The sequence below is a fragment of the Coturnix japonica genome, chromosome 2 (assembly GCF_054131305.1).
Source record: "Coturnix japonica strain WE chromosome 2, WE-NBRP24, whole genome shotgun sequence".
Taxonomy (NCBI): Eukaryota; Metazoa; Chordata; class Aves; order Galliformes; family Phasianidae; genus Coturnix; species Coturnix japonica.
The window spans coordinates 62593439-62618599 of record NC_140664.1 but is presented as its reverse complement, the minus strand read 5'-3'; the positions used below and the strand labels follow the sequence as shown (position 1 = coordinate 62618599).

Below are 25161 nucleotides of genomic sequence, written 5' to 3'. Positions count from 1 at the left end.
GAAGCCAACAAAACCACCACGACAGGATCTTTAAAGATCCACATGTCCTAAAACTTTAATTGCTGAACAGACAAAATGTGTTTCCTTGATGAAAAGGCATTCTAAGCTAACAATGCAGCACAGTTTTCAGCAGTGTTTACAGACATGTTGCTTATGCTGTTTCTGATCAAAGATACACTAAGACAAACACCACTGCTACATTTCTATGCCACTGAGTTATTGATGTGAAAATACTGATAGCATTCAGTATGGTATGACTAACACAAACAAGAATTATAGTGCAGTGTAGATGGACTCACTTCAGTTTGACCTGGTCACACAGAAACCAACCCACTGAAACCAGCCCTAGAACAAGTTCTTGGCAGAAACACGACCCTGCCCATTGATTTTCATTCAGAATTCCAGATACATTCTCGTTTTGTAGGCTAAGCCTGTACAAAAATGGCAGGCAGGCTTCTTCCCTGAACTTTTCTTGGGCTTCAACTTTCTACCTGAAGAAAAGTTCAGGTTCTTAGAAAAATCCCAGGGGGAAGGATCATCACACATCACTGACATCTGGAAATTGTGTGTCAGCTTAACTTTAGAGAAATAAAAAGGCATTTTCTGTACATCTAGAAGTCAGTGGTAGGCGTGACATAGACAACTAAACCTGGAGATTGATTTTTGAAGTTTCAGATACCTGTTTCTTAAAAGGAACTGCTTTGTCTGACTTTAAAAAACAAGATTTTTTTTTTTTTTTTTTTTTGTTAAAGAAATTACGTTAGTGAAGAACAGTACTGTATGAAGAGCTGCCTGGCCGAGGCTCACTGTTATTTCATGCCCTGAGTCATGCTGTTTGCACTGTGTTGAAACATGGTGGCATGTAATTACGTATGCAATAAGCTCATGGGATGCTCAGGCAGGCACACTGTGTACTTAAATCCTGGAACAATACTGACCTTGACAAAGTGAACTCTGATGAAAATGAAGAAGCGACTACATTACCAGTGATTGGTGGCTCAGAAAACATCCATAAAGGCACATGCATGTACAGGGTTAGATCTCTGCTTACCAAAATGAGAATTATAGCTTCCTTATGAGAGCACCATTTTTCCTCTTCATGTGCAAACAGAAGTGGAATTGTGGGAAAGTTTTCACCTTTGTAGGGAATCAACTAAAAACTTTATCTGTTACTAGAGAGTAATGCACATTACATAATCACTGGAATCAAAAACAGAACAGGTGTGGGAGCAGTGGAACAAGAGGTGACTGATCTATTTTCTCATATTTCTAACCATTGCTTTGGAATTCACTACTGTAGGCTCTTGGGAACTCTCCTAGAAAACTGAGAAGGAAAAAATAAATAAATAAATGAATAAATCACTGTTTCTACATATGTCAACAACAACACAAAAAACATCAATTTTAGGCAGCACAAAAACTAGCCACTACCACAGGACAAAATAGTGGTTATAATAAATTATCAGGATGCTGTCCAAATAAACACTAGTGCCAAAAGTATAAAGTTTAACTGAAGATAACACATACATAGATGAAGGCATACTTGAAAAAGAAGAACAGAAGCATTGTTCATATCTCTTTGTGAAAGATACTGAATTTAGAATCTCTTGAGTTGACCTGCTAGCTACATCTATTGCAGCACAAGTAACATAGCTTTATAACAAACAGTGATTCTGACTCAGATGTCTTTATCATTTGATAAAATCACTCCTGTACTCCCAGGTAACAAGGCTAAAAAGCCCTATTGTTCTGCAGGATTAACCAGGGAGCATAAAACAGTTAATGAATGTCAGGAAATCATAGTATAGTGTGAGGTTGTTCATTAAGAAAGGCATTTTTTAAGTTACTCTGTAGGAAGACTGGTGACAGAGCAAGCATGGCAGCCACACACAGTTGGAAAGCAGCAGAGCCATAAAAACATCAAAAAAAACAGATTCTATCTGGCTCTCATGGAGAAAAATGGCAACAAAAAGAAGGACTGGGAGAAAGCTACAGAGACAGACCTGGCAACAGAAAGCAAAGGAAGATAAGCATGGAGCTGAGAGAGCAGCATCTATTGCATGTACGGAGCCCAAACTGTGAGCTTCTCTCCTAATACAAGGGAATAAAAATATAGAAAAATACAGTATATTCAGGAATCTTAGAGAGACCAGATTCCATACAACATTGTTTTCATACTCTGGTTGATATTGGTAGGTAGATTTAGCTGGGTTCAAGCAGTGCAACCCACAATGTTGCTTTATGAACAAATACAAAAGCAGTCTGTTTTCTTCACCTCTGGGTACAGGGCAATGGCAGTTCAGCTGAAAAACAAAGCCAGGAGACTCCAAGTGCTATGGTTTTGTTAGCTTCCTGCCCTGCCAAGGTTTCTTTCACATACTGATTGATTAAACTCTGATACCTAAAATATCATTGTGCTAATCTGGGAAAATGTTTATTACACAGCCATAAATCTTCACAGAAAAAAAACTGTGAACTTTCTGGGTAGAAGCCATGAGACAGGGCCTGCAGATACAGACAGCTTCATTAGCCACAAAAAGGTTACGTGCAAAAGTAGTAAAGAGCGGGGTGCACATCATTTTAGTCAACAACATTTTTAGGAACAGCACTCCTATGTCCAAAAGTAATTTGTTTAAATTAACAAACTCCCCGTCACAATTTCAGCTTGAGCTTGAGTGCTTAGATTATTTTACATGTTTACATTTTGAATTTTTAAACACTACTTGCACACTACTGCCTGAGCTTCCACTCTTGTGGATCCTGGCCTAGAAATCAGCGACTGTGCCAGCTAGCATGGGGAAAAAGTGGTATCTCTGGAACAGATCAGAGAAACACGGACATGAATGGCATCTTCAGCACTGTCTCTGCACGTAGCTGGATGAAGTCCATGTAAAAGAAAATGATCGCAAGTAGGCATGAGAGTTAGGGAAGAGGAAAGCTCGCTAAAAAGAGAGCAGCAAAAGCTGCTACCCAAGGCAGCTGTGTACAAGAGGATTATGTACTGGACCCAGTTTACAGACAAGATGAGGGCATAAGATTTGCAGATGCTGTTTTCACACCTGTTGTCCATCAGTGGAAATGCCAGGTCCATGACCCACAGAGACAGTGTGACCCTTTCAGATCTGACCACTTGTCCCAGTGGTCTGGCGAGAGGGGATGCTCTCATCTTCCGAGAAGGTGAGAGAACTTAAAACTGCATGTGAGCAGTGCAGGGCTGAAAATGCCCAGCTCCTCTCTGCATGCCCTAACAGAGGGTACTCACAAGCAGATTGCTAACCTGAGGCAACAGATCCCTCCTTACTTTGCTGAGAACCCAAAACCCATCCAGGCTGCTGCTACTCTGCATGTTGGGCTAGGGTGCATGGGATGATAACTGCTGTGGTAGAGGCATGCTTGCCCACAGCAGCAGTCAGTGACACATATTTTGTTTCTTTCTTTTTATCCAGTGACGGCAAGAACAATTACTTTCCTGCAGCTTTCCCCTTCCCATGGTGTCAAAAAAAACCCGCTCTTCATCTATGGGGTTACAAAACTCAACAGAGACTGAAGTACATTCATTTCTATGTCTCAGCAAAAACGCTGTTTGCTATAGAAAGGCTATGATATCTGATTACTTTCCATAATCCTTTTTTCCCAGCCAAGTGCTACCACTGTCATTGTATTTCATGAAAGCCCTTTCGGAACAGCACGACACTTTCCATTGATTTTGGTGCACTTTGGACCACACTCAGTGTAGCGGCTTCACATAAGGAGACAAGCCCTAAGCATTATCTTGTTTTCACAGTATCACTGATATTACTTAGGTCTCACTGTGTAGTTTCAGCAGTTACTTCAGCTTAGAAGAGGAGGTAACAATGGCTCAACCATTTCCTACCATACTACATGAAAGATACCTTACTGTTGCCTCCACTCCATTAACCTCTCTCTCTGAAACTAGCTGGAATTCAGCCTGTCAGACAGATGCTGATTAAATGTTTCAGTCTAACAGCAGACCTAAAAATAGATAGTAAGTTGTTTGGAGATGGATTAAGTAGTTCTTACTGCTTGCTTTGCATTGAATCAAGTTAATTATCAGGCAGTAAAAAACAATAAAAAAAATAGATCTAATTGGAACTTGAATTAAAAAAAAAACAACAAAAAAAACACAAAACAAAACAACACACAGCAGAACAAAGTGGAGAGAATACAATTTTCTTATGTTTTTTCTTGATAATACTCATCCACACATTTTATTTCTCTTTCCTACTTTTCTGTTACTAGAGGCAAAAATGTTAAAGATCTTCACAGTAATTCTCGTAAAGCACATGAGTCAGCAAAACCTTGATGAAATCTCAGCTCCACTGTTCAACATGGGAACATGAGAACAAATGTTTCATCAACACCTTATTCCATGAGGGACCTGAGAGGGGCCAAGAAAATGTAACGTAACTTCCTGGAGATACAGCTAATCACAAAGCAAGCAAAGACATAGGAATAAATCTGTAAGCTCTCATAGCCAAATCATGTATCAGTTATTAAAATCTCAAACACCTCATGTATATTTTCAGTTCCTAAGATTTACATCCATTCCCCAATCCCCCCTAAAAAAATTAAAACATATATTATTCCCATCCATGAGGGAAAAAAATGTTTTCACAGAAGATTTAGGAGAAGTTTTCTTCTCCACACCAGGGTAGAAGTGCCTCTGAATGCTAACGTAGAAGTCATATCTGAGTTTAATTGTGCCTGCTCTCTTGCAGGTTCGCTTGCAGAAATTTTCAAAGCAGCTGTGGGCATTACCAGGGAGCAGCAAAATCTTATAGTACTTGATCCTGCTGAAGTCCCCAGCCAACCCCCTGTATCAAAATTCCCATTTTCTGCTTTCTGCATTGCACGGCCTGTTTCCGTGCAAACTCACAAATGATGGCAAATATTGTAAATGAGTTTTGCTACTGTATTCACATGCACTCCATTTCCAACAAAGCAAGCCCTATCCTTACACCTGCTTAGTTTTCTAAAGATTAGGTGTAAAATACAGTTTCAAAAGCAAGATAGCTTTACAGTCATTACAAACACAAAAAATAAGTAAACCATAATGCTACTTTGAACTCTCCAGAGAGAGTAACATAAGTTAAGACCATTTAGCTAACATCTTTCACAGCTGTTGAGTTGTTCTCTGAGTCTTAATCCAACTATTAATACGACTACCAACAGACAGGCTATGACCAACTCCCACATGGCATTGGTTGCTGTTTTAAAAGCAAGGCAGGGATAAATGTAGGATAATCAGACATAACACAGGAGTACACATTCACTAATTTTGGATAGCCATCACACCACATTTCAGTGAAGATGGAGAAAATTAGCAGGATTTGCCTGCATAGAAGACTCCTGTAATGTTATAGCCCACGGCCAGCAGGCAGCAAGAGGAGGAACACATGACAGCAATTGTGTTGTGCTAGCTTTCATTCCTTTTCATTCAGCTAGACTTTATTATGTCCCATGTTGAGTTGAAATTTATAGCTAAAAACTCTAGTGCTTGCCTTGTTATATGGCAGCAGAGAATGGGAGGAAAAAGTAAGTTTTTCACTGTGCCACTTCTCTATTTCAGCTCTCTGACTAAAAAACAATCCAATTCCCTTAATGAAGAGAATACTGGAAACAAATCAGATCATTATCAGCTGATCATTTTTCCTTCTCAACTTGCAAATAATGTGAGACAACACTGGACTGAGTGGGATTTGTTTGGTTAAACACATGCAAGTACGTTCCAGATGCCTACCTCCAGTGAGAAGCCCTCTTGGCTTCTGTGGGAGCCAGTGGAGATGTAATCAATGAGTGCAACTGACCTTCCACTAAAACACATGTGGAGCAAGCGAGAGGATTCATGCCCTAGAAGTATTTCTTACCATTAATCATAAGGACAACCAAAAGCAAATGGCTCCAGACAGAAAGCAGGGTGAGATGAGTATCACTCGGATATGCTTGGAACTATCATTTATGCCAGCACAGCTAGCAGTTTTTCTCTTAAATGATTACTGCTGGTATCTTGTTCCAGGAGAAAACAAAACAAACCAAGAAATCCACACCTTAAGTCATGCTATTTCCCCTGTAACAGAATCACTTGTTTCTCCCTAGGGAACTATGGCGTAACAAACTTTGATAGTTCACCTGGAATGAAATATGCTCAGCATCATGGCTCAATCCCTTTGCATTACTTAGGAGAGGCTGTACAGGGGGGAAAGAAAAAAAAAAAAAGTTTTCTTCATGCAAAAACAAAAGTTACACTTGTTTTCAGTCTTTCTACCAAACCCGAAGAGTAATCTGCTGAGAATATACAAATGCAAATGCTGCATTAAAGTATCAGTACATTAAGAGTTACAAACAAACAAACAAAAACAAACAAACAAACAAACAAACAGGCAGAAACAAGTTTTGATGAGCTGTCGGTATGGATTTAACCAACCAAATAGAATTCTACTTACAGCTGGTTGCACAGTGCACTCCACAACTATCATCAGACAAGGCCATGCTCACCTTCTCACTCACCCATACCTAGCTCTGCTCTATGGAGGCAGCATTTTTTGCATGTGCTGCATATGGTTTATTATTAATACCTTTTATCCCTTGTAAAATGCAGACTGGAAAGGGATCTATTATACAGAATAAAACGCACTGCAGCAAGAGCTGCAGCCATCTCTCATTCCCACCAGGGATTTCCCTTCTTGCATTACCCAGCAGAGATCCTAGTGTAAAGAGGGTAAGAATAGTCCTGGTAAATAGATCAGAAGGGCAAAGGACTGCTCCTAAACTTGTGTGGGGTTTTTTTTGTGGGTTTTTTTTTTGTTTGTTTGTTTGTTTTTTTATCATAAAAGCTGTGGATACCCCATCCCTGGATGAGCTGAAGGCCAGGCTGGATAGGGCCACGAGCAACCTGATCTGGAGAGAAATGTCCCTGCTCAAGGCAGGGAAGTTGGAACTGGATGGGCTTTAAGGTCCCTCCCAACCCAAGCCATTCTGGGATTTGATCATTCCATGGCTTGGTTCACGTGCTGTAGCACAGCAGAAGTTCAAGTCACACTAGGAGTTTATGTATTTTATATAATACAGCCTTAAGTATTTTCCTTTTTCCTTGAGAAGATGTCTCATAAGCTTACTCCTGAATATGTTTTCACTTCAAACAAATTTTGTCTAGGGACAATCTTTGTAAATATAATTACCATAAAAAGCAACATCATTCCAACTCCAAAGTAACAGATATCAGGAACAGCATAAGGGTTTGTCAGACAAATGACTACAATTTATTCCAGCTTGTTTCTCAAAAATGTATGATTTATATAAAATAGAGGATAAACCGAAAGTGTATACTGAGAAGTTGTAAATATTAATCAAAATATTAGTAAATTAGTGGTAATAACACAGATTTAATAATAAAGATTTGTTTGCATAGACACTTCTTGACCAAAGGGCCTTTCCTAAGGGAATGAAAAACTCGCATATTTTAAGTTATTTCCATCCATCTGTCTAGTGAAGCAATCCCATGGGCCAAGACTTCTATCATCTGTGTTTACTATGTACATAAGATAATCATCTGCAGACCACAGCTTGATACAGGCTTGCCTTTCATACCCAGATATGGTAATATGCATCAACAAGAAAACAAAATCACTTCTTGCTACTTCTCAGAATGATAATCTTTTTTGAGGAAGAAGCACAGACCAAATGGTGAGAATAAAGATGAATATTTGATCTGTTCAAAATTTGTATGCAAATGAATGGAGGGGGTAGTTTGCAACAATGGTGCACTAAATTCCTTTGTCAAAGCTTCTAGTCAGACATGGGTCCAGCATGGACCAGTGAGCTCCTGGTGGAGTGTAAGTTTGGCAGAATGCTCCTTGGTAACCCAAGCCAACCTACACACCATGCTCTCCAGGGGTCATAAATCAAGCTTTTGGGGGGTAATAATGAGCTGTTGGCAAGAGTAAACTGCTACACATCAGTTTTTGTCTCCTGGCCTGCACCTACCATCCATCCTGGCACTGGAGTAATGTATTCAGCAGAATGTGATGAGAGGCAGTAAAAAGAAAAGCAGCACTCTAGGAATAATGTCAGTGTTGTTATGAAGAAGATTCCCAAATACTGATCTAAGCTATTTTATAACAAGCTCTTTGCAAAATACCTGGCAAAGCATAAGTATTTATCCAGCTGACTTGATTACCTTTCACCTCACATGAAACATAGAATCACAGAATGGTTTATGTTGGAAGGGACCTTTAAGATCATCTAGTTCCAACCACACTGCTGTAGGCAGGGACACCTCCCACTAGATCAGGTTGCTCATAGCCCCATCCAGCCTGGCCTTGAATGCTTCCAGCAAGGGGGCATCCACAACCTCACTAGGCAACCTGTCCCAGTATCTCACCACTCTCACAGAAAAGATCTTCCAATATCAAGCCCAAATCTACCCTCTTCCAGTTTAAAGCCATTTTCCCTCGTCCTGTCACTACATGCCCTTATGTAGGTCCCTAAGAAGTTCTCCAACCCTACAAACTCACAGAATTTGAGAAGAAAGAAAATAAATAAATAAATAAATAAAGGCTTTATAGGAATACTGGAAGAATATGACAATTAGAAAAATATTTATTTATATAGTTCTCACGTGTTGATATTAGAATTATATCTAATATATAGAGAAATATATACATATATACACCTACACATTTGTCACAGATACTCCTTATTTTCTCCTTATACCTACTTAATTTCAGTTGCTGCTTCTCAACCACCAGCAGAACAGTGCACTGTTCACATGGCAAAGACTGCAGCTAAGTGAAAAACAAACAAACATCATACTCAAAGCTTTACATGAGCTAAGGACTGACTCTTCACAAGCTTTTGATTTTTTTTTTCTTTCCCTTATTACACCTATAAATTGGTTCTGACCTTTATTGTATTTCTAGTTCTGACTGAAACTGGAAGGATGAGAGCACATCCATCTCTAGAAATATCTCTGCAACACAGACAATCCAGAACAAAAAACATAAAAAAGTTCTTGTGGGACTTCCAGCCTAAACTTTGCTTTCCCAAAAGAAGTAGATCATTTGTATACCCTTTTGGATTATTTTGGGGGTGTCTACTTTAAGAAAGTCACCCCTCAAATATTCAAGCCTTACACGTTTCTATTCCATCCTAGCGACTCTCTCCCTGTGTTTTTAGCCACTAGTACTGCTGTTGTTTACACATGGAGTTTGTACCAAAGGCAGACCCCCAACCCTAACAGTTCACAATCAAAAACCCTGACCTGATGCAATCAGTCACAAAAGAAACAAACAGGTCTTAGGCAATGTAATCATTAAAGTTATATGTCCTGCTGTATTGTAATAATACCACTGACTTTGTAGTGAAAAGACAGTGAGGAATTGTGACAGCTTCTGTGCCTCTGGCACACGTAGGAGCAGCAGCTCCCGAACAGACCTAGCAGTCAGAAAAACAATTGTGAGAGACCAACAAAGCTCTATCAAGCAAAATCTTGTCCTTTTTGCCTTTGCCACATTCTAAAAGCTGACAATAGAAGAACTGGTGCATTAAGGAAGTGGGGACAGATACAAGGTAAATATTTACAAGAGTTAGAGACTAACAGCAATAGTATGTAAGTACATGTTAAACTATCTGCTCACTGTTCAGCTCTCCTGAGCCATGCTCAGAAGTCAGAAACATTACATTTTTAGGTAGCTGTCTCAGGAGGCAAAAGAAGGGCACAGCAGAACTTCTGCAAATACATTCTGGTCATTCCCCAGGGTAAGCATCACCATGTTGAACCCATCAGCTTTTGGTAAACACAGGACATCAGATCATCTACTTACAAAAGGGAAGAGGTAAAACCAACATCAAAAGTGATCAGAAACGATGCAAAGCAAAATAAAGTCTGTTCCCAAAATAGTAAGGAAAGAAAAATGAACCATCACAAATATTTAAATTGCTTATATAAAGTTTAAAAATAAATTCTGGCACTCGTTCAAGTTCTTGAAAGGGACAAATTAAAGAAAGAGCGCCTCCAGACAATATTTATTGCCTGCGATGGCTACAGCATCACAGCAAAGCATCATGCAGTAACTTCATGTGAAGAACGTACTTGCCATTACAGCTGTGTAATCATGTAGCAGCCAAGCAGAGGTGCACAGCACAGCCTCCTCCTGTGCATGTAGCAGGAACAGAAATGCCACATGTGGAATTACTACCCAAACCAGCTTTAACACTGACCCATACTCCCATTCTAGAAATATTCACTATGTTCGGGAAGGCTTTGGTAATACTTTTTTTCATAGAGAAAGGTCTCCTCTGGTCTCCAGGCAAAATCTCACCCCTGGTTAAAACCAGGGAGAGTTTTTGCTATGGATTTCTATTGCCAGGGTTGCAGTGCTTGTGCTATCTTGGCACAGACTGTGGACGGAGCTTCCAAACCTGACTGTGATCCACAGCTTGGCTTTCCAAAGCAAGCTCATTGTTTTTGCTGCTGCTATCCAAGAGCAAACCAGGGCAGCTTTTATGGAAACAATGCTGCGGGAAACACAAGAAAATGGAAACTTCCTCCTCCAGCTCCCTTCCTGCAGCTGAGCAGTAGATTGGTTGAATGCCTGCATGTGCCAGGGCCTCCACCAACATCTCCAAGTCAAAGGGATTGCTCATGTGATGCCAATTACAGCTGCACAGCTTAAGTCTCCTCCTCACTGTGAGCAGCACAGCTCGCTGAACAGGGGCAAAACAGGAACAGTTCCCAGGCAAGCTGCTTCTCAGGCAACAGGCATCTTAGAATCATAGAAAGGTTTAAGTTGGAAGGGACCTTTAAAAGTCATCTAGTCCAGCTCCTCAGCAACAAATAGGGGCATCTATAGCTAGATTAGGTTGCTCATAGCTCCATCGCCTCGGATCTGCTGGGGTGTCACATAGCACAAATGGAAACCAAACTCATTTTCACAGGGGTAACATTTCTCATATGAAATTGGATTTGTACCCTGTGAATTTGTCAGGCTTTTGTTCTTGACCAGGGCAAAGAAGCAGTAGTTTCCTTCAATAATAAACAATTATCTTCTCAATCATTTAAAAGGAGTAGCTTGTAGCTATTACAATTGCATGAATCCACCTGTTTTCTCTGAATGTAGAAAGCTTTATTTAAGAAAACTATTTATATATATATATATATATATATATATATATATATATATATATATATATATATATCAGAATATGATACATATATTCTGATTGCCAGTTTTTCACTCTTGTTTCAAAGAGTTAGCACCTGAAAGACAGAATGCAACCCTAAGAACAAAACTCCAGGTTTCCAGGTTATGCTGCTTCAACACTGCGCTTGCAGGAACTTTTGTCTCTGTATTTCCTATTTGAGAACTGAAAACCTAAAAATACTCAGGACATCTCAGATACAACCTCAGCTATCTATTCCATTGTTAAAACATCTATGATCCACTACCTGTTTTTGGTGAGAGGGGAAGATGCAAGAAGGTAAAAACCTTGCATGTATTTCATTATCTTTTACCTGCTGTAGTATGATGAAGTTTCTGGCTTTTCAATTTTTCCATTCTTTTCAGCTTTGAGAGCAGAAGTACATTAACCAAATGTATCCAGTGACAGGGCTTCATCTCTTACTTGGAATGGATTTTAAAAGCCTTTCCATTCAATGACTGTCCACATACACTCAAGATTCATTGAAACCCCCTTTTCATGGCTAGAAGTATGTTTCACTTCATGCTTGCTAAATCCTAGCAGGTCAAAAATGTGTGAAAGAATGTACAAATTCATCGGACATACTCTATTTTAACTTGCATATTTTTTGTTAGCTGTTCCTATTACTACACTCTTTTCTTTTCACCAAAATTACTTTAATGTCAGATCCTTCATATCCATTCCTGCCAAATGAGAAGCTGCCTCCAGATGACTGCTAATAGGATGAAAATTACTAAGCCATGACAAGTTTAATCAGTTATATTTCTAATTTATTTTCTCAACTAAGGAAGTCTGAAGCAAATGCAGAGTATGTGCCAAAAGAAGGAAGTAGTAAATTTACTCTCACATTAGATTCTCTTAGATTTAGAGTTAACTGTTTATATTTCAGCCTAGAATTTAGCACCAGACCTGGTTCTTCTCGCAGGACAAAATAAATGCAGCATAAGCTATTTCAGGATTATTCTCCTTTTCATTCTTACTTGTTATTACAGCATGGCTATTATCCAGTCTTAGCCTTAGAGTATGTTCACATATTGAAGACCAAAAAGCCTGTCTAACGCATCCAGTTCTTAAGAACATGTTGAATATAAACTCAGGGAACAAGCTGAAGCATATGCCTTCAAGTCAAAAACATCGTAGACAACTGGAAAATAATTCTAACTCCCAGAAAGCTTCCAATTTCAAGTATCTGGAGAAGCAGAAGTAGAATATTACAACTTGCAGGTTCCGGGTACGGAATTCCAAACATTCCCTCAGACAACTGAGACTCTAGGAGATGTCACAGAGTTCTACAAAGGGAGTCAGTGATGAAAATTTTGCAACAAACTGGAAGTCTATGGCCAGTGATGCAACTTTTTATCACCAGCACAGACATACTAGCAATAATTATCTCATTACATACAGAAATACAGATGGGTGCATGAAAGTGAGGTTGGAGGTACAGAGTATGGGCCTTTCTTCAACTGTTTCTAAACCTCAGTTCCGGATGAATTCAGTGCCACAACTAAAGGTACAAGTCAGGGGGAAAACAGGATTGGGGCATTTTCTTCCCAAAAAAGTCTATGCCTGCAACACATTACTCCCACACTTCTTCAAACACATTATCAGGTACTTTCAATAAGAATTAAGGCACTGGATTAGCATTACTTGTTGCCAGTCAAACCAAACCAAACCTAGTTTCTCTATGAGACTCCTAGGAGACCCTATCTATTTTGACTATCAGGAGGTTATAGTTTTGGAACACACTCAGAATCCACAGCCATCAAAACTGATTGTTTTCTTTCTAGCCTAGAGGAGTTTTCTGTTGGAAGTTGCCTTCAGCGTTTTCTGATGAAGTGCCTTGCTCATTCCTTCCTAAAGCTAGCAAAATGGTAATTTTAGGCACCCCCCAGTTTGGACAGGATAAGCTGATGTGTAGATGTGTGTCCAAGATCACGGCACAGACTGATACTCCTCCATGTGTTATAAACAGGAAAATCACTAAGACAAACAAGCCATCCCCTATTGTAATTTTCTGTAGCAAGAGTCTAACATTTGGGATTAAGCATATTCCCCCTCCCCACCCTGCAAGTGTAAATTTGTCCCAAAGAAGTACTAATAAACTTTTACAGCACAATGAGCCATCACATGTTTAGTTTGTGTAACTCTGAATGAAAAACAAACTTAGAATGTTTCTAAAACAGTAGCATTGCCACCTTTCTTCCTTTATTCCACCTGCAAAAACAAGCTGTTTGGTTAACCAGGACTGCCAGAAAAAGCAGAAAAAAAATATTCCTTTCCATCATTACCTGTCTTTTGGAATGACTTTTGCAAACACTAAGTGCAGCACCTCTTTTACCTGTTTGGCTACTCACTTCCTAGAAGTGCTGTCACTGGGAAAAACAAAGAATCCTCTTAGAGGAGCTCCATGGAAGACCTCTCCCAAATTATGATCTCTTGTATTCTCCTCTCTAAAAGAGTTGTCCTCTGTCCAGGCCTAGATCTGTCCCTACTGGTTTTCCAGAAGGTTTAATCTGCAAATGAAATTTCTTTTGAGGCACTCTTTTGGACAAGGAGGCATCAGTGAGCAAAAAGTACAGCCAGGCATAAGTCTGCAATTAAGTATTTAAGGGCAATGACAAAGTGTCATGATTCATATACACCTCAGAAATAAATATAAACTTCATTAAAATTAAAGAAATGTTATTTTTTTTCAAATCCATAAAAATAACAATTTTTTTTTTTCTCCCAACTACAAAATATATCAAAGGAACAAGTATATCAAAGGGCTCAAGTCTGAAGATTTGGATCCCATTAGGGACTAGCAAGGAACATGGCAGCTGAACTAAGATGGGTAAGAAAGAAACACAAGGAAAACAAAGCAGAATTTCAACAGCTGCTGTGCTTTAAGTCTGCTGACTGAACCTGGTTCAGTATGATACCTACTTCAGATTGGGAGCATAACATTTTACTACTTGGATTTATTAATGTTTTAATATTAACTTATTGTATGAAATTTATCTGACAGCAGCTACACCAGACAACAAATTTCTGCTTGGTTCATAAACTAAACATTTGGTCTTTTTACATAAATGTTGACTAAAGTGGAAGTACGAAAGTGAATTAATGTAGAATTAGTTACTCTGCTAAAATTTGGAACAGGATAGGGATTTATTTTTGCTTGCTCTTTGATTTTGTAATCAAGAAGCCTTGTACAGATATTTTCCATCCAGGCATAAGTGGTCTGCCATCCATTTACATCACAAATCAGTGTGATGAAGAAAAAAAAAAACAAAACAACAAAGTGATTTCTTTAAAATCTGGGGAAATGGACAGAAGAGTGCATCTGGACAAAACCCTTGCCAACAAGATCAAAGCTGAACACCTCCCATTGACCTCAGGATCTAAGACCAAACAGCCTTACTAGCTACACTGCCCAGAAGCTGAACGTCCCCAAACAGCTCATAGTCCAGTATCTGCCATGATTTGCTCTCCCACACAAGGGCACTACCAGCCCTAGCAGTTATTGCAGCACTTAACGACTTGCAGCATGGGTTTCCTCTGAAAGGACATTAGTGCCAGGAAAATCTGGCTGCTTCAGTTTGGCCACAATGCACGGAACAGTTTTGAATTTGATCTAGACTTGCTTTTGATGAACCCTGCAAAAAGCTGCTGGAAAAGCCAACCCCATGATAATTAACAATACTTAAATTTTGGTATTGCTAATGCTTAAAGGTGTCAGCCTTCTTGCCAATGCATAATACTCTTTCTGGTGCATCTAAATCCCACTATTTAAGAGGCAATGAAAAGGAGACCAGAGTAATGCAGCTAACTGTTCTTCCCTTACCCACATGAGTTTCTCAGAACAAGCTCACAATTTCTCCTCTACTTGGTCCCCAAAAGGAGAAGTTTGATCACATCAGAGCAAGGTGACAAAACACACCATATTCACATTGCCAAGACAGTATGTATTTCATTCTGCCAGAGGGAAGCCAGGCTGTGTTAACAATTTACAAGCACACTTTGCACAGTGTTGGAAAACAGAACTGTCTCAATAGACATGTTTCTGTAAATAAGCCTCTGCATTTTATGATCAACTTACCTATCCCACAGCCTTTAATACTGAACATACACTATGGCCACATCTGGATCAGCCTGACAGTTTTTCCCCACTGGCTCAGCAATAGGGGAAAAATATAAATAAAACAAAAAGAAACAAGTCCTAAGATATCAACTCTGGTATTGGTCTTAGTGCTCTCTCTTACTGCAGCCATCATTCTTGGCAATACTACACAGCAGCTTTCGTCTCTCTTAGTGACTATAAACTTCCTGCTAAGGGCTGGAATAGGTCACTGCTCCCCTTGTTTGCCCAGACGTTCAAATCCTGAGAAATTCTAGATAATCATGATGAAGTTTTCATAGCTGCTGCTGTGAAATGAGTCTGTGCCTCAAGTATTATCCCCTGACTTGCTCCAATTTCTCTCCTCTCCCACAGAGAAGCAAGCAGGACAGCTGGGTCACTACCCAGGGGAGCTGTAGTTCACGAGGCACTGGTTTTCACCCCCCTCCCCTGCAAAGCATGGTTATCATCCATGCTTAACATACAATCATCTCACACAACACCAGATTCTCAGTGAAGACCTCAACACATATGAGCAACAAGTCTCAGCCTGCAGCCACCAAATCCAATGAGAGTGCTTCTCCATTATAAATAAAGAAATACTTCAAAATAAGCTTAAATGTCTCAGGGCATTTCCCTCCATCCTGTAACAACACTTGTCAAACCTTAACACAGAGATGTTAATTCACTGTCAGACAGCTTTCAGGAAGATGTCTGGCAAATGATCAAAGTGATGTCATCTCAACATTATACATAACAGTGGGGCAGAATGCTTTGCCAGCCAGACTCTAGGAAAGAGCACATTAAGAATAAAAGAATAAAACATGCACATCCCTCTCAGATAACTGGAAGAGCTACACAAGGAAAAAAAAATCACAATCACATACAGTGACTGTATTTTGTGAGCACTACAGAGAAAGCTATGTGAGATCAGCAGCTCAGAGTATCTTCAGGGACCTGACAAAAGGTCAGGAGACAGAGGTGAGATATGTAAAAAGGAAAACCTTTGGCTGCACAGTCCAGCAGAGAACAAAACACATAGTTGTAAAGTTTTTGCTCAAATGGTAACATTTTATTCCAACCCTGACTGTACAAACAGCATGAGCTTCTCGCCTACATGCTGTTATGAAAAGTTTCATCACTTCTCAGCCCCATCCTCCCTACCAGCTATGACTGGAACCAATAAGAGTTAATACGACAAGCAACAAGAGACTGCTTGCAACAACCAGAGAGTCAATGAAGATAAAGATCTCTGGAAAATCTAAATGCCATGTCCGGTTTAATCCTGTGCCAGGACTGCTCATGGTGTTTGAAGCTCTTAGAACCTTCACATTACACAGAGACAACAGAGAACTGTAGCAAGAGACAACTCAGCTGGCTAGCACATAGTGAGCTAGAAAACCAGGAAGAGCTTCTTTAATACCTGTAGAAACCATACATGGGGCTTTTACCATCATCCTCATAGTGATTTGTGTAATAAATCAAGAACAGTTCTATGTCACCAGCATGCAACGACTACTTGTCGCTAAGACAGTGCCACCCAGCAAGGCTTGGCACAGGCTTTCATTCAACTAAGGCAATGTATGGATCTGTGCTGTGTGTCAAATTAGACTATGTGCCTTGCTTACCTAGGATACTTTGTCAAGCTGGCACATGAGGTCATGCACAAGTCCAGATAGGTTCTCTATCCTTCATCACAGGTATTACAGAACTGATAGCATCCTGTTAATGCACAAGTCTACTTAACACCAAGGACTCAAACACAGAATAAGGTGAGTAGATTAAGGATGCAATTGCAAACAACTTCATTAGCCATGGAGGCAGCAGAAAACAAAAGGACAGAGGAGTGCTTAAGCAAAATACTAAAAAATTCTTTAAGCACAGGCCTTTAATCATCCATTCCATTGTAAAACTGTGATCAAGGGAAATTCCAGTTGGAATTTTGGAGGCTTATGTTTCAAGTTTTGGGTTTTCTTCTTGCTTTTGTTGTTGTTGTTTTTAAACTAGCTGTTACTTAAGGATATCAGTAAAAGATCACAACCTCATTATTTCCACTCCTCCAGAGTCTGGAGGTCTCTCTTTGATGTTTCTAATGTTATGTACTCTCAGGATATCACCTTTCCCATGAAATTATACGGATTGTCTTTCTCCACTATTTGCATCCTCCCTTATACACAGAAATGACACTTCCTGTGATTCTTCCAACTGCGAAAAACAGCCACTTATATAAAATACAAAGCCAATAGACTCGTTTTTTAACCAGCTGTTTTAAGTTAATATATCTAAACATTTCTAAATGTTTCTCTTGACTATAAAAGTCAAATTTTCCAGGAACTCTCCAGAAAAAAGAAAAAAAAAAAATAGTTCTTACCTTTGCAATCCCAAGATCAGCTGCAAATGCTACAATAAATGAAACAGTTTTTTGGGCATAGGTTGCCTTTTAATATATGCTGTATAGTAGCCAAAAACTTCAATAGGACTAATGTGAAAGTGATTATTATTCTGTTAAGATAAAAAGGGACACATGCCTTTCCACCTAAACTCAATACACAGAAGCCTGAACAGATGTGCTTATTTGAGAAAAATGAGAATTATTAAATTCACAGCTACTCTAACTTAGAAAATGCAATTTTATGTCTACATTTTCCATCACAAGCTTTTCCTCAGCAGAAACCAAAGGTTGCTCCAGAAGCAAACAGAAAAAAAACCCACGGAAGATATATATTCCCTTTTCAGAGATCCATAAACTTAAGATGACATCATTTCCTTCATGGTGTTCCCTTTATTTGTTTTATTTTCTCTCAACAACCGTGCATAAAATGTTGATAAAGTCAAAGGATGAACCTTATCTCCCATTCTCATGATATTTTAGGTACACAGTAGTTTCCTGGAAAAGTTTATACTCTTAGTGATGTCTGGACCCACTGGTTTCTCAAAAATAAGGCACTAACAACTGACATCTTCCAAGGTTAGGTCATATTTTTCTATGGGAATCTGTCCTTCAACAAGGAGGATATGCAACTCACCCACACAATCATACTACCTCATACTGCTCTATAGGGTGGTAGTGCAGATGAGTGACTTAGGCGGTTTAAAAGGTAAATCCCCTTTCTGTATAATTTCCAAATCCATTTTATATACATACATATATGTAGAGAGAGAGAGTGTGTTCTCTAAAAGAACTATTCTGTTTACTTTGGAAACAAAATGGCATTTGTACAGCATTTCTTCAACAGCAGCTTATGAGCAAAGATAATGAGTCCTAGCAGGCCCAGAAGAGTTTTGTCACATGAAGAACAGACACCCTCTCTGTCCTACCACCTCTGGAACATGCTTCCTATATTTCCTAGGTTCATGATACAGATGAAATTCAGTTATCCCACTGGTATTTTTAAGCCCAAATGAGAACCAGCGTGCTTCTCAAACCTGAGCGTCCAACAGCTTCAGGACAGATTCTACATTATCCTGTCATTCCCATGCAGATACCATTATCAGCGCCATGTCAAAAATGAAAACACCTTATGAAACTAATACATCAAATTTGCTGCCCCTGCCAAAATAAAACTTTGCCTCCTTATTTTGAGTAAAGTGATGGTAACAACAAAGCAAGACAAAAGAATAACTCCCCCACAAATGTGCCAGATGAAAAGTACATCCAATACATATTCCTCACACTAGGTCTCAAAAGCCCAACAGTGTATGCTCATGCTGACAAGCCATGCCAAACAAGAAGTTCAAATGTCCCACTCAAAAAACTTCATCCACTTGGTAGAAAAACAAAGTGCGCATGGATCCATGTTGCACCACTTTAATCGACTGAATGTTTTGGAAAAAAAAAAGATAATTAAAAATAGGTGTAACTATGCAGTGAGGTCAATGTAGATAAAGATAGGAATGAACTGACCTTGACATATGCTAGGAAATGCCTGCATTTTTCCTGCATGTACGACAGTTCTAACTTCTCTGTGATCTGTCCCACCGTCTCTCCAGAAGCCACAAAGTAAACTCTGGGTTGTTGGCTCTTTTCCTTCTTTGCTACATCAGCAGTCAGGTTATAATTCAAACCTGTTTCAAAAAAGAAAAAGAAGAAAACAAAGGATGTAAGTGAACAATAGTTATATTTCAGCCACGTATCAATGGATCCTGTTGCCCCTGAGGCATGCACACTTAAATAAAGGTCAAGCCTTGCAGGCCTTCAATCAATCACAAAGTTTCCTGTGGCTGCACAAAACCAAATCTAACTACTGACATACTCCCAGGATTTGTGCCACTAGTTTCCCAACCCTTCCTGAAGGATGCTGAGCAGAAGTAGGAAGTCATGTAAAAATATACCTAGACATGCATACTTAAAAAAAAAAAAAAGAAAAAAAGCATTAACTGTGCCATTAACAGAAAAAGCAAAAACACAATACAAACAACAACAAGAGCCTTAAGCTTTGCTTTCCTCACGCAAAAGGAGCTATACACAAGCCAGTCAGGATACAGCATTTCCTGACAGTTACTTTGTTCACTTGCAGTCATCTTCGCATTTAGCTGTTAACTAGAGATCGCTGCCTTGCACTTGGTATCCCCATTTTAGACAGTACAGATCCCTGGCAAATTATAGAAGATATCCTCAGAGACTAACCAGCTGTATCTCCCTAAATCCTGTTTCCTGCTGCTCTACAGCACAGGTAGCTTAACACAACAGGTGGATTTGCAGCTGGTTGTATCCATGTTCAAAGGTAAACCTACTTATCAAGGAGTAGTATAGCAATGAAATCATCAAACTGACTGTACCTTTACAGTCAACAACAAAAGCAGGGAAACCACAACAAAGGCATGAAAGCTTACTCTGCTGCTGGCTGCAGACAGAGGAAAGGCAGGCCACAGTCCATACTGATTTTAGACATTATCAATGCAATACCATGAGATTTTTCCATTTAATTATAAGCTTAATTAGTTAATTATATTTGTGTTCCACAGCCAGCAACAGCTTTGGTGCTGATTAATTACATAAGTAGGGTGCTTGTGATATTATTACTTTGTTTTTTATTCGTGTTTTAAATTTTTGGTGATTGATGCTAGATAAAGTGCTCCTCTTACGTATAAACTTTTAAAATCTAGAATTCTGTACAAAAACCACATATATATATGTAATATATAGCTAGACTCAGTGAGGTCTTCTATACCTAATTTCAGGAAGTGTTCTTTGTTGTTTGATGTTTCTTTTGTGTTGTTGTGTTCCTGTGGTTTTTTTAATCTCTTAGAACTGGTTTCTTGAAATTAATGCTGCTGTCAGTGCAATTACCATTAATCACTTATTCACTAAAGCCTCAATACTTTGAAGAATTTGTTTAACAATAGCATGAAACATGGTGCAAAAGTCTCTGTGGGCAGCTGTCATTTCTGTAAGTCACACCCTCCCAGCCTCAACGTGCTGTATGATGCTTTCTGATCAGAAGCACAGGGTTTGGCCTGGTAGAAATCCCAGAAGATGCCAGTTTTTCCCTTTGAAGTGCTCACATCCCACACCCATCCCTGATTTTCCCTTGTCTGCTTCCAAGACCCCACATTGAGGCATGCAGGCTGAAAACTGTGCCTCCATCCTCTCGGCGACACTGAAGAGGAACTCTGCCAGCAGACCCAGACCAGCCTGTGTCTGCATGGCCACACACCCCTCCAGAGAGGGAAAGACTGCAGCCAGATGGACAGAGGCTGCCTGAAGATGCCCTGAGAAAGGCTGCATCCTGCCACCAGCCCCGTACCAGGCCTCAAGCAGAACATTTCCAGCTACCACAGCAGCAGTGGATGTTTTCAATCAAACCATGCCGTTCCCATCCCCCTCCTGCCCGCCACCACCTCCCCTTTATTTTGACAACTTGTTTCTATGTTATATCCAATGATGACACACCAGTGGAAAAACTGAATTATCATGAGTAAGGCTTTTTTCCCCTCACCCCTTTCTCCATCCTCATTGCTTCCAAAAAGCCACTGTGGGGTGGGGGTGGGGGGGAAACTGGCAGTTATCCCTTCTCACTCCAGCAGCAGATTTAACTCTTGGAGATAATGCCTCAAGTCCTCCTCTGGCAGCTTTAAGCATAGCTAACAATGTTTCTGGGGATTTGCTTGTCCACTTCAGGCAATTAAAGTAAAACCCTAATATAGATTTTATGAGCTTAGATGAACAGACTCATTTTTCTAGTGACTATTCCTTTTTCATATGCCTAAGAGGTGTCGATAACAGCTCCTACTGGGAAGCTGTGGGTCATATCTGCAAGACAAACACCAGCCAACAGCAAGTTACTCCAACTGGTGCCTGGCCACTACAGCAACATACCTGCGGAGTAAAAAAGCATTTATATAGTGGCACATCATGCAATTAGGCAGCCCTGAAGAGGACAGAAGTGAGGAGAAGAGGAAAACAGGTCAGCAGCATCCTACGTTCTGAAACAAGAATCACTTCAGGCTGAGCAAATGCAGGGTCTGTAAATCCCCAGCCACTAGGCAAACCCTTCATGGCCCACTCAGAGAATTACCATGTTGCATAAAAAGCAGGCTTCAAAATGCTCTGCAGGAAATAAGCACATCCATAATGGCCTGTCAGACTGGCACTGACCTGGGGGTGGAGAGCACATGGGGAAATTAAAGAACGTCTTAAATAACAATGAAAATTAATTGTAAGAGGAATGTGTTTCTTCATCTTCTATACAAATACTTGTGAGAAGAAAATTATCCAAGAGCTTTGCTCACAGAGAAAACTCTTAAATACAGAACAGATATTTTAAAAGCTTGCTCTGGCAAATTACAACAAACACAGGACATTGCCTTCTATTCTTTCCCAGAAAGTCTTCTTTTCCTCTTCCAAATTTTTTCTCAGTTTAAGTCCTAGCTTCTAAGTAGGGACTTATCTAAGCTGCTCTGAGCATGCACTGAAAAACATATCCCTACACCAACACTGTTGTAGAGGGTAGCAGCGATTCAGGCCTGCATCCAAGTCAATGGGAAAAACAAGAGACAGAAATACTTCTGCACTAAACTACAGCAAGATACAGATAAGAAGTGTCTACTTTTGTCAGTTTTTGGATCATGCATATTTCTTTAGTCCTAGAAATATGGCACGGCAGAGCAAAAATATCAAACAATACATTATTCCAAACTAAATTTCAATCTAGACTCTCAGATAACAACATTTGGGGCATGAGGACTGCCCCAGAAATGCATCAACACACAAGCAGTGTACATCTGAAGCAAAGAGTGAAGGAGAAAGACTGAAGAATTACCTAAGGTATTTAACTGCAGCCAAATATCCAAAACCTTCTGTTTTCACAGACATTAAAATTCATTTACTCCATCCACTGGTACTGGATTTTTTAGGGTTGAATTTTGTGCAGGAAATTATCCAGATCATGACACAGGTTAAAATCAGTTCTCTAGAGGGACTGAATGCAATAAAAGAAACTGACGCATAGAGATACCAGCAGCTTCTGTTTCTTGTTCTGGTCACTCAGAATTGTGAAGTCTGAAGAGGCTGCTGGAGCCTGTTCATCCAGGCTAGAAAAGGATTTCTCATTCTTGCCTTTTCTGAGCTGCAGTTCAGCCTGATGCTCAGGTTCATGAGATTTAGCTGTGGCCAGGCAAAGCATGAAACATCACTGAACAACACAAAGATGGCAATTCTGAGCATAGAAACCCTCAGTATAGCCTATAGAAGATGAGATGAATAACAGTGACTGTGCAGTGCAGAACCCCCCAGGAACCTTTGACCGTTATTTCCGGGACATGTCAGAGTTCCATTTGTCTTCATTAGTACTGTTCGTGCCTCCTGTAACCCCACAACCACCTGCTATGCAGCCATGCTACATGCCAAAAGTTGTATCAGAATTAAATCCAACCTACTTCCTAGTGTAGAAGCTAACAGAGGAGTACAAAATATTTCCTGCCACTTTAAAATGCTTTGGGATTTTTTTTCTTCCTTTTCTTTTATTAAAACTGTGTATAGTACATATATCTACCTAATCCAGGAAAGCTACTTCCTTTCTTCCTCACCCTGTGAGAGCAGCTGACGCCGGAGGAGAGAATTGTTCTACAAATACAGAAAGTCTGGGGGGGACTGACACATCATTGTATTTCTCACAAATTCAAGACATACCAGTGGCTGGCTGTATTTGTTGGCGGATGCTCAGCCCTCCAGCTAGCACTGAGGGAGAGTGAGGGATGGACAATGCCTGGCATTTACAGCAGAGCACATGATTCAATTGGGCATGGCTGTTTGTTCGGGCAAAATCATTTCTACTATAAATTCATACTTCTGAAGACCACAGTCTGCAAGCAGCATCCACAAAAGGGATAGGAACTATACAGTCATTGGCAAAATTGAGATGTATTAGTAATTAGACTCTCAGATAGTTAACACATGACCAATAGCACTGCAATTGCTGTCAGAGGGAGAGAAATAAGGGTGAGAATGGTTTACACGCAAGCGTGAGACATGGCTAGGAGAAGTTAGCTTTTCTTCACAGGACTGTTAATAAGACAATCACAAATTCACATAAGTGCTGCAGACAAACATTTACCAAATAATGTCTGCACAGACACGTTCTATAGTGGGTAACAAATGTTAGCTGCCCAAAAGTCAGAGAAAAGACCAGATAGTAACCTGCAGTTTTGAGAGTCCACACTGACAAAGGGAGCTCCCTTAGCAGAGCAGCATTTTCAATGAGCGCTGTACTCTCACTGCTTGACTTATCAGACAGCTCCCAGACATCTGAAGCTGAGAGAATCCCAATGCCTCTGCCACAAAACTTAACCATAGCATTTCAACACATCTGCTTGCCTTTTGGAGTCCAAACTGGACAGTGCTGTACGTAGAGGAATATTTTTCCCCATATTTAGCCACACAGGAGATGAATAGTTGTAATATTTCCATGAATTGTTCCACCCTTTGTTAATTGATACTCTTCAACTACAACATAATTAAAACAGCCTGTTAGATTACAAACTGAAAGCTTGTTTGAGATACTCTATCCAATTCATATCCCTGAGGGTTTTTATCCATTAAGATTGTTCTGGCTGCAATGTTTCAAGACTATTCACTTTACTAGAAGCATTGTATAAAAAGACAATGGTTGGAAGTATTATAATCACCTACTTAATAGCAGAAAAATTCCTTGCAATGAGAAAGATGTTACCCACCAAAGAAGATGCACATGCGCTTTCTCCATAATAAAATCAAGAGGACAGTTTGTATGACCATGCAAAGGAATTCAACCAGCTTTTACAACACAGTGAAGCAGAAGATAACCCTTTTGTGAAAAGGGGGAACACATATTTAAAATGAGATAAAGGCAGACCATTTATTAGCCAGGTCGAGGCAAAAGAAAGCAAAGCAAAAGAAAACATTTTCAACAGTATCCCTAGAAATATTAAATAAAAACCAAAACCCCAAAAACAAAAATCTGAGATATTAAGTAGTTCTACTTATGAATTTAAAGAGTTAGACAAAACCCTTAAAGCACCCAAGGACAGGTGGTTTCTAAGTGACAGAAGATGAGAATATCTAAAAACAAACAAACAAACAAACACACCTCTGTATCTATGCAAGCATTTGTTTGCTAAGAGTCCGCCATCATTTACAGGGAAAAGGTGCAAAAACAGAAAACAGCGTTTCAGTTGTATCTGTATGTTAAAAACCAGAGGTATCTTCAATAACTGTTTTTTGAGCTTTCAGGTGATAGTGCTGAGACGCAAAGAGCAATGCCAGCAAGCTGCTTCTATTTCTTTCTCTATGTGAATGGTAGGAGAACAAGACCACTACCATTCCTAAAGCATGGCCAAGTTAAAACAGCATGGCTAAGCTAAAT

General features: G+C 39.7%; 1 protein-coding gene across 5 annotated transcripts in view; it reads right to left on the bottom strand.

Moving 5' to 3' along the window:
- The window catches only part of ITGA9 (integrin subunit alpha 9), a 205811-nt gene that overhangs the window by 139058 nt on the left and 41592 nt on the right, over positions 1-25161 (bottom strand). For all 5 annotated transcript variants that reach the window (XM_085537657.1, XM_085537658.1, XM_085537655.1 and 2 more), the window contains exon 15: positions 19224-19384. In XM_085537657.1, coding sequence (XP_085393783.1) covers positions 19224-19384 — 161 coding nt within the window. The remainder of the gene's footprint in view (positions 1-19223; positions 19385-25161) is intronic.